The sequence below is a fragment of the Hemicordylus capensis genome, chromosome 5 (genome assembly GCF_027244095.1).
Source record: "Hemicordylus capensis ecotype Gifberg chromosome 5, rHemCap1.1.pri, whole genome shotgun sequence".
Classification (NCBI taxonomy): domain Eukaryota; kingdom Metazoa; phylum Chordata; class Lepidosauria; order Squamata; family Cordylidae; genus Hemicordylus; species Hemicordylus capensis.
The window spans coordinates 233,726,831-233,744,543 of record NC_069661.1 but is presented as its reverse complement, the minus strand read 5'-3'; the positions used below and the strand labels follow the sequence as shown (position 1 = coordinate 233,744,543).

At 45.9% G+C, this 17,713-nt stretch overlaps 1 protein-coding gene across 4 annotated transcripts in view; it reads right to left on the bottom strand.

Moving 5' to 3' along the window:
* Positions 1-2,175: 2,175 nt before the first annotated feature.
* The window catches only part of DHX58 (DExH-box helicase 58), a 39,542-nt gene continuing 24,004 nt past the window's right edge, over positions 2,176-17,713 (bottom strand). For all 4 annotated transcript variants that reach the window (XM_053258454.1, XM_053258455.1, XM_053258452.1 and 1 more), the window contains 5 exons: positions 13,754-13,903; positions 13,334-13,495; positions 10,671-10,861; positions 8,774-8,870; positions 2,176-4,806 (listed from right to left, as the gene is read on the bottom strand). In XM_053258454.1, the coding sequence (XP_053114429.1) occupies positions 4,627-4,806; positions 8,774-8,870; positions 10,671-10,861; positions 13,334-13,495; positions 13,754-13,903 (780 nt within the window). In that variant the 3' untranslated portion in view covers positions 2,176-4,626. The remainder of the gene's footprint in view (positions 4,807-8,773; positions 8,871-10,670; positions 10,862-13,333; positions 13,496-13,753; positions 13,904-17,713) is intronic.

Below are 17,713 nucleotides of genomic sequence, written 5' to 3'. Positions count from 1 at the left end.
CCAGTGGCACTAATACTTCTCCCTGTACAACCTGTGTTGCCATCTGAACCACAAAGCTTGGCTCCAGTACCTTCTGGCGGTATCCCTGGGGGTACCCCATCATCTGGTGCCCCATTCCCTATCCCTGAGGACCCAGCATCTGATTCAGACACAGACTCTCAGACAACTGAGGCCCTGTAAGAACCGTTCCAAGATGATCAAGTACTTAAAAAGTCCTCCAATTCACCCAAAGAGGAACATAAGAACTATCATATCATGGTTTCTGACACAGCCAAGACCTTAGGCCTCAGCCTCAAACAGGTCACAGAGAACATTGAGGATTGTGTGTATAAGTTTTTGCAAACTGCAAAGACTTCCCAATCCACTGCCTTTCCTATGCTGCTGGTGCTTTTACAAGCTTCCAAACAAGCCTGGAAGAAACAGTCTACTACTAGGCGTGTGTCCGAACCGGTCCGGCGGCCATTCTATAGAATGGCCGAACTGCCGGACCAGTTCTGCCCTGGTTGGTCCGGTCCGGGTGGGGGGGTATTGCTTTAAGGGCGGGGAGGGCTTGTTTACCCCTCCCGCGCCTCTTTGCCCCCGCCAGTGGCCGTAATTTACTGTAAAATTGGGGCGCTGGAAACCAGCCGCCCCAGCCGCCGCCGCTTCCGCCGCCCCCCCGCGAGCAAATTAGAGGGGAAAAAGGCTACTGCCTACAAGGAAGGGCTACTGCCGCCCTGCCGCCGCCACCCGCCACCCCCCCCACGAGTGCTCACCAAGTTAGAAGACTTTAGAGAGGAGCTCGCGAACAGAGCTCCTCTCTTATCGAAGCCTCCGGCCCAACTGGGGCCTTGGGCGCGTGCGCACGGGCGCTAGAGCTCTTCTTCCACTAGAGCTTTTGCCGGAGGCCCGGTCTACCCGCCGGGAGGAAGCCGGGTAGACCGGGCCTCCGGCGATCGGAGGCCCAGTCTACCCGGCTTCCTCCCGGCGGGTAGACCGGGCCTCCGGCAAAAGCTCTAGTGGAAGAAGAGCTCTAGCGCGCGTGCGCACGCGCCCAAGGCCCCAGTTGGGCCGGAGGCTTCGATAAGAGAGGAGCTCTGTTCGCGAGCTCCTCTCTAAAGTCTTCTAACTTGGTGAGCACTCGTGGGGGGGCGGCGGGGGGCGGCAGTAGCCCTTCCTTGTAGGCAGTAGCCTTTTTCCCCTCTAATTTGCTCGCGGGGGGGGGGGGGCGGCGGAAGCGGCGGCGGCTGGGGCGGCTGGTTTCCAGCGCCCCAATTTTACAGTAAATTACGGCCACTGGCGGGGGCAAAGAGGCGCGGGAGGGGTAAACAAGCCCTCCCCTCCCTAAAAGATAGGCTCCCCTTTGGTGCTGGTCCGGACTGCTCCGGACCATGCACATCACTATCTACTACGGCCCCCACTTCAAGACAGCTTGAAAATATGTATAAGTCCAGGAAGAGAGCTGCAAATACCTCTTTAAACACCTGTAACCCAATTTGCTGGTAGTAAACTACTACTACTCTTCTTGCACCGGCAGGCAACATACAGCCCTGAGTGAGAAGGAATGTCGTAAGTTGGACTCCCTTGGGAGATGTTTCTATTTGACCAGCACACTTGCAATGTGCATTGCTAAAAACACCGCGTGCATGTTGCACTATCAGCACTCCTTATGGGAAGAACTTGCCGATATGAGATCAGAAGATGGGTCAGCTAAAACTAAAGAGCTCCAGAATAAATCCTCTGATATCACCAGGCAGCAGATTAGCACAGTTCTCCATCTGATGGACTGTGAGTTGAAAAATATGGTGGGTTCAAAAGCCTTGTGTCACCACACCTGGCTTCACTCCTCCACTTTGCAATACTAAATCAGGGAGAAAATTGAGGACCTCCCCTTTGAGGGTGAGGGTCTCTTCAGCACTGAGAATGATGATGCCTTAGAAAAATTGAAAAACTCAAAGCTGACTGCAAAGTCATTTGCAGTCTTAACTACTCAGACTGGCTATTAATCTAAGCCCAGGCCGTCCTATGCCCCTGGAACCATCTAAGGGAAGTATAAGTCTCAATACAAGCCCACTGACAAGTGTGATTTTAAGAAATATTCAAGGCCCCCTCCTAAACCCTACCAGCCTAGGGGGAAGTCCAATACTCAATGCCCCAAATAAGGCAAGAACTCAAAACAGAATCTTTGATAACTCGGACACTCCTACCCAAGTACCCATGATATCACAACATCTGGACAATTGGAGACTCAACTATGGCCAAATGGGTGCTTTCCATAGTCCAATTGGGCTATGCCGTAAAATTTCATACTGGCTCATTGAGTATAAGATTCACCACTCCTACCCCCTTTCTCCAAGTGGAGGTGGTGTCACTTCAGAAAAAAGATGTGATAGAACCTGTCCTGCCAGCTCTCCAGGAGGGCAGGTTCTATTCCAGATATTTCCAAGGAGCACGGAGGAATTCAGCCTATCCTAGACCTCAGGACACTCAACAAATTCATACAGAACACCAAATTCTGCATGATCTCCATTGCATCAATAATTCAGCTCCTGGTGGGAGACACATGGTTTATTACCATCGATTTAAAGGATGCTTACTTTCATGTCCAAATCTGTCCGAAACACAGAAAGTACCTTACAGTAGGCCCTCAAGTCTACCAATATAAAGTCCTACCCTTTGGGCTCTCCACCGCCTCAAGGGTGTTTACCAAAGTAATGGTTGTGCTGACAGCATTTTAAAACAGGATGCTGAATCAGATAGGCTTTGGGCCAGATCCAGCAGGGCTGGTCTTATGTTTTGTTATGGTCTCTCCAAAGATCCCTATCTACACATGTGGACAAATGTGCTGGTACCCTTCCACGAAAAAAGAAGAACCCACAATTGCCTCTGAAATAACTTGAAACTGACAAACATAATTGACACCCATCGTTGTTTGTTCCACATTTTTAAAAAATCAGATTTTGCTTTAGAGTTTTGATGCAACAGAATATTTCAAATAATAACACAAATGAAAATGACATGGACAAAAATGATGGGACCTTTAACCTAATATTTTGTTGCACAACCTTTAGAGGCAATCACTGCAAACAAGTGATTCCTTTAGCTCTCAATGAGACTTCTGCACCTGTCAACAGGTAGTTTGGCCCACTCTTCCTGAGCAAACTGCTCCAGCTGTGTCAGGTTTGAAGGGTGCCTTCTCCAGACTGCATGTTTCAGTTCTTTCCATAGATGTTCGATAGGATTCAAATTAGGGCTCATAAAATGCTACTTCAGAATAGTCCAATGTTTTGTTCTTAGCCATTCTTGGGTGCTTTTAGCCGTGTGTTTTGGGTCATTATCCTGTTGGAGGATCCATGACCTGTGACTGAGACAGACCTTTCTGACACGAGGCAGTACATTTCGCTCCAGAATGTCTTGATAGTCTTGAAATTTCATTGTTCCCTGCACAGACTCAAGGCAACCTGTGCCAGATGCAACAAAGCAGCCCCAAAACATAACCGAGCCTCCTCCATGTTTCACAGTAGGTATGGTGTTCTTTTCTTTGAAAGCTTCATTTTTTCGTCTGTGGACATAGAGCTGATGCGACTTGCCAAAAAGTTCCAGTTTTGTCTCATCTTTCCAAAGGACATTCTCTCAGAAGCATTTGTGGCTTGTCAATATGCACTTTAGCAAATTCCAGTCTGGCTTTTTTAATGATAAAATGAGCTTTTGTCCTCATGTATATAAGAGCCCTCTCTAATTTCATTTTGTATGGGAAGCTTGAAATCACTCACTTGAAGATGTTTTGTTCTGGACTATCCCGCTTCGGAGAACCATGCAGGGAGATGCAAACCCTGTTCTGTAGTGGACATTCCCCTGCTAATAAAATGTCCTTGAAACATTTCCCCAATCTCCAGTGATATCCACAGTAACTCTGTTTCGATTTCATCGATCACATTTGCATCCTGTCCTTCCTCCAGTGAGCTAAAAATGGATGGTGTGTTGTGCATCTGAATAAATCTATGAGGAGGCTAGGCTCATGTGAGAAAGCTAGCCTTGGGGATTGAGGAGGAAAGTTGGGCTGGGAGGAGAGCTGGCCTTGTGTTAGCAAGCATGAATTGTTCTCTTTCCTAAGCAGGGTCCTCCCGAGCTTGCATTTGAATGAGACTACATGTGTGAGCACTGTAAAACACTCCCTTTAGGGGATGGGGCCACTCTGGGAAGAGCATCTGCATGCTTGCTTACATGCAGAAGGTTCCAAGATCCTTCTCTGGCATCTTCAAGATAGGGCTGATAGACACTTCTGCTTGTAACCTTGGAGAAGCCACTGCCTGCCTGTTTAGTAGACAATACTGACCTAGATGGACCTATGGTCTGACTCGGTAGAAGACAGCTTCTTATGTTCCTATGTGGGTTTACACATGTGAATTATGAAGCTGCTTTATACCAAGCCACTGATTTGGTACACACCATCTGGGCTAGTATTGTCTATTGCATTTGTCTGCAGCTCTCCATGGTTCCAAGTTATGGTCCACTGACCCTCTACTGCCTATAATCACCTAGCTCTACCTGTTTGTGTTATGAGATGAAATATGACTGCAATGGTGGCCATGTTAGGACACCTATTTATCCAACTAGAATTCTCTCTTTCCACTTGTTCTCCAAGCCTTATTCGTCCAGCAAGTTGACAGTGTCAAAATATTCTGCATAGTCAAACTCCTTGATGTCGAAGGTAACTTTGCTCCATTGCTTGAAGGTCCTTGTGCCGTCTGGAGTTTCCACCACAAAGTTTTTAATGCTAAGATTGGGCAGTGTGATTACATTGAAGATCATTTCCATTCCCCAAGCCTGTATGAGCAAAAGAGAGGGTGGAGTTTAGGTCGCTACCAAGTTTCACCCAGAATTCAAACCAGGCTAGGACCCCATATAGAGCCAAACTGAGTATGTGTAAATTTGGGGAGAAGGTTTTTTTTTTTTTTAAATTAAACTCCTTATCACTGCATCCTGGTCCCAACAAAAATACTGACCTCACAGTTCAATACATATACAAGCTGTGTAGGGAGCTATTTTTATTGGGACTGTTACATGCCCCTCCTTAATCACTTAGGTTCCAATCCTGATCTTTGCAATCTCTTATCTGCAGTTTAAAAATGAACATGGATAGGTGAATGATGTTGTATCTAGTTCAGCCCCAGGCAGGAAGAGGGAATGAGAAGTGCCAGTTGTGACAATCATAGAATAGCTGAACCTTTAAAGAGTTCCTGGCTGTCAGCTGTTTACTAGGCTTGTGCTTTTGCACAGCTGAAGCCAAAAAAGCTGCACTATCTCTTTGGAACCGCATGGAGCCCTGTGGGTGAAATGGGAGGCAAACTTCTCTATGGTGCATCATGCACCATGGGGAATAAATTCAGGGGAAGGAAGATAAGGAGAAGTGGTGTTTGGGTGGGGGAGAGGATGAAGATCCCTCTAGGACAATGTGCCATGAGCCATCATCTCTGGAGAGAAGGAGAAAGATTTCAATGAGTGGAGAGGAAAAAAATTCCATGATGCTTTTTCTGCACCAACATGAAGGGATACTGGTAGCGGGGAAAGGAGCAAGAAATCCATAGTATGGAGATGGGAGCAACAGCTCACCAAGCCCCTGCAGGCACTGGGCCTATTTCGCCCTCCACAAAGAAAGCTGCTCTTTTCTCTTTTCTCATCAGAAAAATGTGCATAGTCTACTGTAGGACCAGGTTGTACGCTATCCTAGTTGCTGAGCCCTAATGCACTTGATTGATAAAGTGTTGTCAAGTTGGTGTCGACTCTTAGCGACCACATAGATAGATACTCTCCAGGTTGATCTGTCTTCAACTTGGCCTTTAAGGTCTCTCAGTGGTGCATTCATTGCTGTCGTAATCGAGTTCATCCATCTTGCTGCTGATCATCCTCTTCTTCTCTTTCCTTCAACTTTCCCCAGCATTATGGACTTCTCAAGGGAGCTGGATCTTTGCATAATGTGTCCAAAGTATAATAGTTTGAGCCTGGTCATTTGTGCCTCGAGTGAAGATTCTGGATTGATTTGTTCTATGATCCATTTGTTTGTTTTCCTGGCTGTCCATGGTATCCTCAAAGATCTTCTCCAGCACCAAAGTTCAAAAGCATCAATGCTTTTTCTATCTTGCTTCTTCAAAGTCCAGCTTTCGCATCCATAGAGTATCACGGGAAAACCCATGGTCCGAACAATTCTAATCTTTGTAGGTGTAGACACGTCACGGCATCTAAATATCCTTTCCAAGGCCTTCATTGCAACCCTACCAAGTGCTAATCTGCAGCGTATTTCTTGACTGCTGGATCCTTTACTGTAGATGGTGATCCTAAAATGCAGAAGCTATGCACCACTTCAATGGCTTCATTGTCAATTCTGAGGCTGGTTGCTGTACCTGTCATTAGTTTAGTCTTCTTTACATCTAGTTGTCATTCCATTTTTGACTGTGCTCCTCGACTTTCATTATTAGAGCTTGCAGATCATCTGCATTCTCAGATATCAGAGTGGTGTCATCAGCATAGCGCAGGTTACTGATGTTTCTTCCTCCAACTTTAAACCATGCTCATCTTGTTCCAATCCAGCTTCTCTCAGTATATGTTCAGCATATATGTTGAATAAAGGAGAAAGTATACAGCCTTGTCTTACTCCTTTGCCCATCTGGAACCAGTCTGTTTCACCATGTTCTATCTGGACTGTGGCTTCCTGTCCTTTGTATAGGTTTCTCATGAGAACAATGAGATGTACTGGGATGCCCATTTTCCTAAGGATATTCCACAACTTGACATGGTCAATGCAATCAAAGGCTTTTCTGTAGTCAATACAGCACATATTGACTTCTTTTTGGTGTTCTTTGGCTTTCTCGATTATCCAGTGTGCATCAGCTATGATGTCTCTTGTTCCTCAGCCTTTTCTGAAACCAGCTTGAACATCTGGCATTTCCCTTTCCACATAGAGCTCTAATCTGCGTTGGATGATCCTGAGCATGATTTTGCTAGCATGTGAAATTAAGGATACTATGTGGTGGTTTGCACAATCTGTTAAGACTCCTTTCTTTGGTATGAGTATGTAGACTGACCTCTTCCAATCTGTTGGCCACTGTGTCGTTCTCCAGATTTGCTCGCATAGTTTGGTTAGAGCTTTGACTGATTCTTCTTCTGTTGCCTGCCATATTTCTGTAGCTACGTATTCCATCAATTCCTGTAGTTTTTTGACTTGGTAATGACTGGAGTGCTGATCTAACTTTATCTTCCTGTACTAGAGGTTCTTGCAAATAGGGGATATCTTCTAGAGTATCTTGGATGTTGACATCCCTGCTGTACAGATTTTCAGTATACTCCTTCCATCTCTGTTTGATCTTCTCTGAATCAGTTACTATCTGTCCTTTGGCATCCCTTAACATACCAATTTGAGGTTGGAACCTCCTGAGTTCAGAGATATTTAGGAAAACTTGCCTTGTTTTTCCATGTCTATTTCCATTCTCAAGGTCTTTACAGATGTCGTTGTAGTCTGCTCTTTTCTGACAGCTTTCCGAAATTCCCTATTAAATTCCTTCCTGAGGTCTTTATCTTTCTTGATTTTGGCTTCTCTCCTCTTCTTGGCAATTGCCACCATCTGTTCTGACATCCATTTTGCTTTCTTCTGTTTCTTGGGTCTTTGGCAGTCTCTTTTCACATTTGTCCTTAACAACTTCTTTGATTTCATTCTACAGTTCCTCTGTTTCCCTATCAATGAGGTTCAAAACGGTTCCTTGATGTTCTCCTTGAAAATGGTGGGTAATTCTTAGGATCATATCATGGAAGCTGGATAGGTTTGTTTTTCCGCTTTAGCTTCACTTGGAACTTGCACATGAGCAGTTAATGGTCTGTTCCACAATTGGCCCCCAGCCACATCTTTGCTGTTATAACTGAGCTCTTCCACGTCCTTGCACCAATAATGTAATCAATTTGATTTCTGTGTACTCCATCTGGTGATGTCCATGTGTATAGGTGCCACTTTGTTTGTTTGAAGAATGTGTTAGTAATGAAGAGATCATTGGCTTAGCAGAAACTAATAAGTCGTTCTTCTGCTCCATTTCTGTTTCCTAGGCCATACAGTCCAACTGTGTTTTCCTCCTTAACATTTTCAACGTTGGCATTCCAGTCTCCAACCACCACCAGCACGTCTTGCTTGCATGTTCTGTCAACTTCAGAGTGAACTTGAGCATAAAACTCATCAACCTCCTCTTCTTCTGCATCAGTCTTTTGGGCATAGACTTGAAAAACTGTCATGTTAAAGGGTTGTCCACAATATCTAGTCAGTCTTGACTACATTATACCCAAGTACTGTCATTGCTATATCCTTCCAGACTATGAAAGCAACACTGTTCCTTCTTTGTTTTCCGTGTCCTGAGTAGTAAACGGTATGATTTTCTTACTGAAAGTGTCCTATTCCAGTCCATTTTAATTCACGGATGCCCAAGATGTCAATCTGTAGTCGCTTCATTTCATCTTTCACAGTGTCGAGCTTTCCCATATTCATGCTTCTTACACTCCATGTTCCCATTGTAGTTCTGTCTTTGCAGGTTCAGATTTTCTTTTCCCACATGGCAACATCAGCCGCTAGATGTCCAAAAGGCTTTAATCTAACCGTGTCATAAACACCACCAGTACTCTGAGAGATCTTCAGCTCTTCCTCAGTAGCTTGTTGAGTACCATCTGACCTAAGGGGACCATCATCCAGCATAACATCTACAATCATTCTATTTTGTCTATCCATGTGGTTTTCTTGGTAAAATACAGGTGCACTTACCTGCCCACATTTACTGCAGCTGATGGAACTGCCTGGCCTCCAATCCTTAAACTCACAAGGAATCGCCACATGGCCAGGTGATGCTTTGTAGTACAGTCTACATTGAGGAAGGGCAAACAGAGAGATCTCACAAGGGCAAAGAACCTGAAAGCATGATTGCTCACTCTTGACCCGGCCTCTGCTCCTTATAAGACCAGCTGACAATGCAAATGTGTATTGGGCCCTGATAACAGTTTCAATTGACCAGTGGAAGAATGGGTGGGTAAGTGCGGGGATTCTTTCTACTGGACACGGGAAGCTGCCTTATACTGAGGCAGATCAGTGGTCCATTTAGCTCAGTACTGTCTGCACCAGGGTTGCACAGCTTTGGTCCTCCAGCTCCTTTTGGAATAAAACCCCCATAATCCCCAACCACAGTGCTCAATAGGGATGTTCACCAACAGGTTCGGCGCTCCCTTTCTAGAGCACTGAACCTGTTCAAATACCAGCATTTGAGCTGGCTCAATGGGTGGTGGGGTGCCTTAAAAAAAAAAAACAGCTACGGAACTCTTTGACAGCTCGCCTCCTCCCTGCCAATGCTTGTTTTAGAAACAGCTGCGTTGAGGCCGCAGTGTTCCTTCCTGCAGCCCTGATCGGCATCGGCACGTACATGCCCAGGGCGCATGCTCACTGGCCATTTGCGTGGTCAGCAGCAAATGGCTGGCGCATTTGCACCCTGGCCATGTGCATGCTGACATCGATCGGGCTGAAGGAAGGGACACTGCAGCCCCACGTGGCTGTTTTATAAAACGAGCGTCAGTGGGGAGAGGGCAAGCTGGTAAGGAGCTCCTTACCTGTTCTTTGCCCTGCCCCGCAAGGGAGTGCAAGAACAACTCGTGCATATCTCTAGTGCTCAATAGTCAGCCAATAGTTATGGGAATTGTAGGCCAACATCAGCAGGAGGGCTGAAGTTGTTGTGCAGTCCTGGTCTACGCTGATTAGTTGTGGCTCTCCAAGGTTTCAGGCCAGGATCATTCCCAGCCCTACCAGGAGATGCCAGGGACTGAATGTGGGACGTGCTGCCTGCAAAGCAAATGCTCTGCCACGGAGCTACGGCCCCATCCCTGTGTAGGCTACACAATATACTGCACCACGCACCACAGATGTTATCTCTATGTAACTCACTTCCATCCAGGCTTGCATTTCAGCCCACATGTGTGTAATACTGGTATTATATTGTACACACAATGTATTCACACCTTGGGCTCAGGGTTGATAAAAGGAAGGCATACTTTCTATAATGCATGTTTAATTTATGGAATTCACTACCAGAAAACTGATGGGGTTTTTTTATAAGGGGACTTTTGTGAAGAATAAGTCTCCCAACTGTTAGTAACAATAACAAAGGAACTTCCCCGTACAGTGGCATCACCCACTGGCTCCTGGAAGCTGTCGGCAGAAAGGTTTTAACTCTGAACTGATTTCTCCGTAGGAAACAATGTTATAAATGGGGGGTGGGGGTGGATCCTGTTTTTTTCTGCAGCTTTTGAAGCTGATGATGTGTCAGTCAGAGGTGTGCAGCAGAGAAGCTGATGGTGGAGAGTCCAGCTGCTCATCCTTGCCCCGCTCGCCCTTCCCAGGCCTACCCGAGTTCTTTCTCACTTTTCCATGGAAGGAAAGGAGGCAACTGGGCAGGCTGGCCAGCTCTGGCAGAAGTCTCTTCCCTCCTATTCTGTGCTGTAAGTATGTCCTACCAGCACTGAAGTGGTAAACTGTGGAGGTGGAAACCACCACCCAAGTGGGGCTGAGTGGTGGGAAAGCTCCCGTCCTTGCTGGAGGCTCCCCGCTTTTGCCTCTGGGGTGAGCAGAATGCGACTCCAAACAGTATGGCGTTTCTGGTCACTTCGCCCTCTCTCACCTGAAGTTCTGGTTGATGTTCACGCGGTGCATTTTCTCTACTAAGCGCAGGTCAGAGCCGTGGAAAACGGCCTCATTGCAGTTGCGGCAATGGAAGCGCACATGATCTGGATTGTGTAGCCGGCGGTGCTGCTCGCGTTCAGTATCCCGCATTATGAGGCCAATGACAGCTTTATGCTGAAGGTCTGCAATCTATAGCAAGGGAGAAGCGGAGATTTGTCCATATTAACAGCTGGAGGGTCTAGCTTGGGTAATATGCGGTGTGTGTGTGTGTGTGTGTGTGTGTGTGTGCGCGCGCAGTTGGGAGGTGTGGTTATAAAGCACCCAGCCTTCCCCCCTGCTCTAAAACCCTGATTATCTTTCCTAGAATGGGAGCAGGAGGTGTTAAGAGGTGCACCCTTGAATATCTCCCACTGCCACTTCTGCAGGCTAGCAAGCGGCATCACTTCATTATCCAGAGTCAGCAAGGTCCAGCCAACATAAAGGTGAAGTGTGCCGTCGAGTCGGTGTTGACTCCTGATGACCACAGAGCCCTGGTAGGATACAGGAGGGGTTTACCATTGTCTCCTCCTGCATAGTATGAGATGATGTCTTTCAGCATCTTCCTATATTGCTGCTGCCCAATATAGGTGTTTCCCATAGTCTGGGAATCATACCAGTGGGGATTCGAACCGGCAACCTTATACTTGGTAGCCAATGTAGCTGGGTTTAATCCAACTTCCTAAACACAGAAACACATATTTTATTGTCTGTGCTCCTAGACAACTCTTCTCCTAGGTGTGTAAGTTTTCTAAATACATGTGATGAGAGGGGGCAATTTTATGTGTATTTACTAATGTTTCTTTAAATTTTTTACTTTCTAATCTTCCCAACAGAATCTTGTTTCACTGCCACCATATAAGCTCTCTTAATAACCAAGAACTCTCTTTATTAGGGGTCTTCAGGTTTGGTAATGTAGTGATGCAGACATGGGGGTACAGATAGATACTCTCCCTTATTTCACAAAACAAAGATTTATTAATTTACAGTTGTTGAGGTTTGCATGTTTCTCTGCCTAATAAGTAGGGTAGTTCTTTTGCTTGGTTACAGAACTTTTTTTTGATAGTACAGTTCTTTTCATTTACTTCTGGTATAAACGTTCTATGAGTCTGGTTTTGTACCCACTTTCTCCCCAGAGCTCATATATTAGAATTGCAGCTATGTTGGTTGGTTTTTGTTTTTTGTTTTTACCAAACCTTCCCTGGTTCTACTAAACCCAGCCTTATTTCTAGGTTGTCTCTCAGAAACCATCACTCGATGGAGCTTCAACTCCAACTAACAATTCTAAGGCCGCATTAGAACATCACACGAAACCTGAGATACACATGGCTGGAGTTCATGTAACTGTGTGTCCAAATGCGTGAAACTGCAGTTTGGACTCGAACGCAAACCAAGGGTTCACTCAGCAAACTCCCAATTTGAACCCTCAGTTTGAAGTGAGGTTTCCTTAAGTAGCGCAGCGGGGAAATGCTTAATGACTAACAAGCAGAAGGTTGCCAGTTCAAATCTCCGCTGGTACTATATTGGGCAACAGTGATATAGGAAGGTGCTGAAAGGCATCATCTCATACTGTGTGGGAGGAGGCAATGGTAAACCCCTCCTGTCTTCTACCAGAGAAAACCACGGGGCTCTGTGGGTGCCAGGAGTCAAAATCGACTTGACGGCACACTTTACTTTACTTTGCTGTTTTGGGACTCTGGTTTGCAGCTGCCTCCATTATGTCTGAATACAGAACTGGAGGCAGCCTTCCCTGGGACCAGAGTTGAGGGAAGGAAGTTCCTCCCTCTCTCCATCGATTGGCTGCTGCAGCTGTCCATTCACCAAAAGAGGAAGCCCAGCAGCCGCCTCCTCCTCCTCTCTGCAGTCTCACAGACTGCAGAGAGGCAGCCAGTGCTTATGTCCGAATTCAGGCAGGTAAGAGTGTGGCGGTGGGGGCAGCAGAACCAGGGATCCATTGGATTCTCGATTCTGCGTTATTTCTGAATTCAGCCTAACGGTTCTAACTGCTCTCTGCTTATGGGTTTCCCAGACTCAAGCTGCAGGGCTTGTCTCTGCCAGGCAGTATGGGATTTAACCCCTTCCTGTCCAGATCTCTCTCTGCAGTTTATTCTCCAATCTTACTTCGTGAAGCTTTTTTTGGATTGGGGGAGACAAACACATTCAAACATGTGATCCCCTCGCCTGCAGTCTGAAGTGATGCAGCCCAGCAAGAACTGCCTTCTGTGATTCTCTGAGAGGAGAATCTCACTTTGGCTCTGATTTTATAGCTGCTACATTCTTCTCTCTCTGTGCTAACTCCTCCACCCAAAAAAGGTATGCTTAGCATGTAATACAGGAACTCCCTGAGTTAAAAACATCTATGCATACAAACAAAGCTCCATAACATATTACAATAATGAAGTCCCCAGCTTAAAAATACCAGCCCTCACATACAAACAAGTCGCCACTCTTGGGAACTACATGTGTTCCAAGTTATGAACATCCAACTTATAAACACATTTTTGGAACACAACCCGATTTAAGTTGGGGACATCCTATAATGGCTCTAATGCGTCTTTGTGAGTCTCGTACTACTCCCCCCACCCCCAGAGTTAACTGATTGTCCCTCATCCCAGCAGTCTTTACCTTCTGGCGGTATTCATGCTCAGGCAGCCGCTGCACCCACTCAATAGCTCTCTCCATCACAACCTCTAAGATCTCATTGCGCTTCTCACGGACCACCTCCTTGCTGTAGGCATTGACCAAAACGGAGTACAAGCTGTCTGGGGCACGGGCTCGGCCCCTGGCCTGTAAAAGTGTCAAGGGGAACATTTGGATCCAAACTCAGAAATCCCACTCCAGCTAAACTGTCACAGGCGCAGCTATGAAGGTTTGTTCAGCTACCTTTCTAGCTTCCCCACTGCAACCACAGCATCTTTCGTAACTCAAAACAGCAGTGGCACCTCCTCCCAAGACATAGGGAGCAAAATCTGACTCTTCAGTCATGACAGAGTGTGGAGTGAATTGGAACAAGAGGTTCCCCAGAAGATATTGGAGCAGACTGACCTGCATCATGGCAATCTCATTGGTCATTAGCCCGTAGCGGACCACAATATTGCACTCGGGGATGTCCAGCCCCTCCTCTGCGACGCTGGTAGCAAAGAGAAGGTTGGATGTTCCTCTGCGGAATAACTGGATGACGTTCTGTTGCTCGGTCTGGAAGAAACAACCAAGGTAAGGCAAAAATGTAAAGGTTGTTCAGAACTTGGGTTGAAACTCTTTCCTCCCCATCTTCAACTGCAGAAGGAAGGCCAAATCTCTCGTAAGCTTTTCTACCGAAGACCCCTACTAAGTGAGCAAAGAGGCACTTTTTAATGTGATGATTAGGGACATTGGAAGTTGCCATATACAGAGTCAGACCATTAGTCCATATAGCTCAGTATTGTCTGCACAGACTGGCAGCGGCTTCTCCAAGGCTACAGGCAGGAATTTCTCTCAGCCCTATCTTGGAGATGCCAGAGAGGGACCTTGGAACCTCAGATGCTCTTCCCAGAGCAGCTCCATCCCCTAAGGGGAATATCTGAGCCCCTGGTGGCACAGTGGTAAAACTGCCGCCCTGTAACCAGAAGGTTACAAGTTTGATCCTGACCAGGGGCTCAAGGTTGACTCAGCCTTCCATCCTTCTGAGGTCGGTAAAATGAGTACCCAGAATGTTGGGGGCAATATGCTAAATCATTGTAAACCGCTTAGAGAGCTTCAGCTATAGAGCGGTATATAAATGTAAGTGCTATTGCTATTGCTATTGCTATCTCACAGTGCTCACACATGTAGTCTCCCATTCCTATGCAACCAGGGCAGACCCTGCTTAGCAAAGGGGAGAAGTCATGCTTGCTATCACAAGACCAGCTCTTTCTTTAGCAGCGAGGGAGAGCAACTGTCCCTAGCCTAGCCAACCTTGGCACATCATCTTTCCAATGACTGCTATTGGTGTCTACTTTGTGCTTCTTTTTAGAGTGTGAATCCTTTCAGGACAGGCAACCATCTTATTTCTTGTTATATGTGGACTGCTTTCTGAACTTCTCTGTTGGAAAGCAGTATGTAAATATTCATGGTCATAGTAAATTTAAAAAATCCATGAGAAGCTAGGTTGCTGGCCACAACTTCCAGCTTTCCGTTGCTTATGGCAGCGGTTCTCAATATTGGGGTCCCAGATTTTGTTGGACTACAATTCCCATCATCCCCAGCCTTTGCCCAAGTTTGAGAACCCCTGGCTTATAGCATTCCCTTCCCAAGGCAGCCTTCCAGGGCCACTATCCTTGGATTGTCCAACAGCCTTTCTGCTCTACCAAGGTTTCTTACAAGTGGTCTCTGTCCATCACATCCATGGGCTTCACACCTGTATGAAGAAACGTCTGGGGGGAAATTCAAAAGCTCTTTCTGTCTCTCCTGATCAGTAGCTAGGCTTTGATCTTTAAGGCAGCAGCAGCTGCTCATTCTAATGAGCCAGGGGTTGAGGGGCAAACAAGACACATCTGCCTCTGGTTCCTGGCAGCCTGAATGCTCTCATTTCCTGCCCCACCTTCGTATTAATGAGAGCTGCAGGCTGACCATTCATGAGGTAGAGCTGTGAAGGCTAAGCTATTTTGTTAATTTCACTACCTCATTATATAGCGTATTTACTCGAATAGAAGATGACCCCCTTACAAAATAAAAGTTTAATACAGATTACACCTGTATTTACCCAAAAGAAACAGCACTCTGAATTTAAGACCCACCCACCCTAGTTTCTAACATCAAAGAACTGGGGGGGGGGACTAGTCTCGGATTCAGGGTAAATACAGTACAGGTGACCCTCATTATCTGCAGTCCCACCACCTGTGGTTTTGCGTGTCTGCAGATGGCGCTTAGAGACCTGTTTCCTTTATCCATGGGACAAAAACAGGCTAAAATTTACCTATTTGCAGTTGCTGAGTGGCCAAAAATGACTCAGAAATGAACTCCAGTGTCACTTTCTTTAATTAAAACCAAACAAAACTGGGTTTTACGTGAACATTTGCCAAAAATTCAGCCAATTTAGGGGTTTTCAGGAGCATTTCTGGAGCCCTGGAGAGCAAGGTACTGTGAATTTCAACAATTATCCCCCCACCCTTCTCACTTATTTGACTTTTTTGGTACCTCTAGATTCCCACAAGGGTAAAGTTTCTTTATTTGTGCTTACAGATGTAGTTATAGGCGGTAACGAAACCCCCGCAAATAACAAGGGCCACCTGTATTATCATTGTCTGATGGTTCAAAGTTTTTAGCACATTCAATAAAACATCTTTTCATCTCCTAAGATAGTAGAGGTCACCTGGAAGAAATTTGTTCTATGATGAGATTATCCAGGGGTTGAAGTTCAGTGGCAGAGCATCTGCTTTGCATGCAGAAGGTGGCAAGTCCAATCCCTAGCATCTTCAGGTAGGGCTGGGAAAGATGCCTGTATGAAACCCTGGAGAACTGCTGCCAGACAGGGTAGATGAAATGCCAGTCAGTGAGCTAGATGGACCAATATGCTGAATGGACCACTATAATGGACCAATATGTTAACTGCTTTGTGAATGGGTTGGTTACAAGTCATTTACATCCTACCAGATTGTTTTGGGGGAGCGGGCTGTTGAGAAGTGGGTGTGTATGTGTGTGTACCTTCGCTCCTAAAAGCTTTCCTACCCCACCGCACCAACCATTTACTCAAACTCAAAACTTTAAAACGATAAATTATTTTTTCAAGGGAATTCAAAAGTTCTGCCTGTGATGGTGCATTCATACTTGCAAGTTCTTCCTGACCGTTGAAGCGACCAGGACTGCAACGTGCATGTGTGAGTTGGCTTCAAAAGATTAGGGATCTCTTCAATCCAAGGGAATTCAACAGTTAAGAGGAAAAATGACAGGCAAAGAAATTAAAACCGTTACATCCACCACCTAATACAGTGGTCCCTCGACTTACGTAAATAATCCATTCCGAACGCACGTTCGGAGGTCGAAATTTTCGTAAGTCGAGGAGCGCACCACGGAAGTCTGAAAACATTCGTAATTCGAGGAAGCCACATCTAAAAATTCGTAGGTCGAGTAAGCTGAATCTAAACCGGCAACTACTTCCGGTCTTTTTTGTCGCTCGTAACTCGAAAACAACGTAAGTCGAGTAGTTCGTAGGTCGAGGGATTACTGTACTGACTCTACGCTAGGGATCTTTGTTGCAAAACCTTTCGACCAATATGGAGTGATGATTTTGTAACAACTCCTCCCTCTGGGGGCTTGCTTGATGTCTATCATGGTTGTTACCTTTCCCACCAGATAGGGAAGTTTGATGTTGCCTCAACCATCTCTGACAGGTGTTTGGTGTGTTTTTTTGGAGGGGGGGGGGACTAAAATTAACTCTCGAATGAGCAACCAGAAGCCTCATCTTCAAAGGGGCTTTAAGTTGAAATACATTTATATTAATATAATGGAGTACATTTATATGTAGTACATAACGGTGCAGCAGGGAAGCAACCTGCCTAGAGAGCAGGAAGCTGTTGGTTCGAATCCCCGCTGGCCTGTTTTCCAGAATATGGGAAACTCCTATATGGGCAGTAGCAATATAGCAAGGTGCTGAAAGTCATCATACTGCGTGAGAGAAGGCAATGGTAAACCACTCAGGTATTCTACCAAGAACACCACAGGGCAATGTGGTTGCCAGGAGTCAACACTGACTCAACATTTATATTAATTTAACTGGCTGTTTTATGTGTATACTCTCAAACTTACTAACCCAGACCTTTTGGGGTGGGCAGATAAGAAACCGTATGCAATCAAAACAAAAGCATTCTAGGTTTCCTTTTTGAATCCTAGCATGGGATGGAAAATTTGTTCTAACTAAGAACAAATGCTGTTGGTGGTTCTCCAGACTCCTCACTGTAAAAAAAGCTTCAGAAACACTGACAAAATCAGTGGCATATGCCGAGACTATGTTTACCTCTCCCACCACTGCCTTTGCCTGGAGTTGCAGGA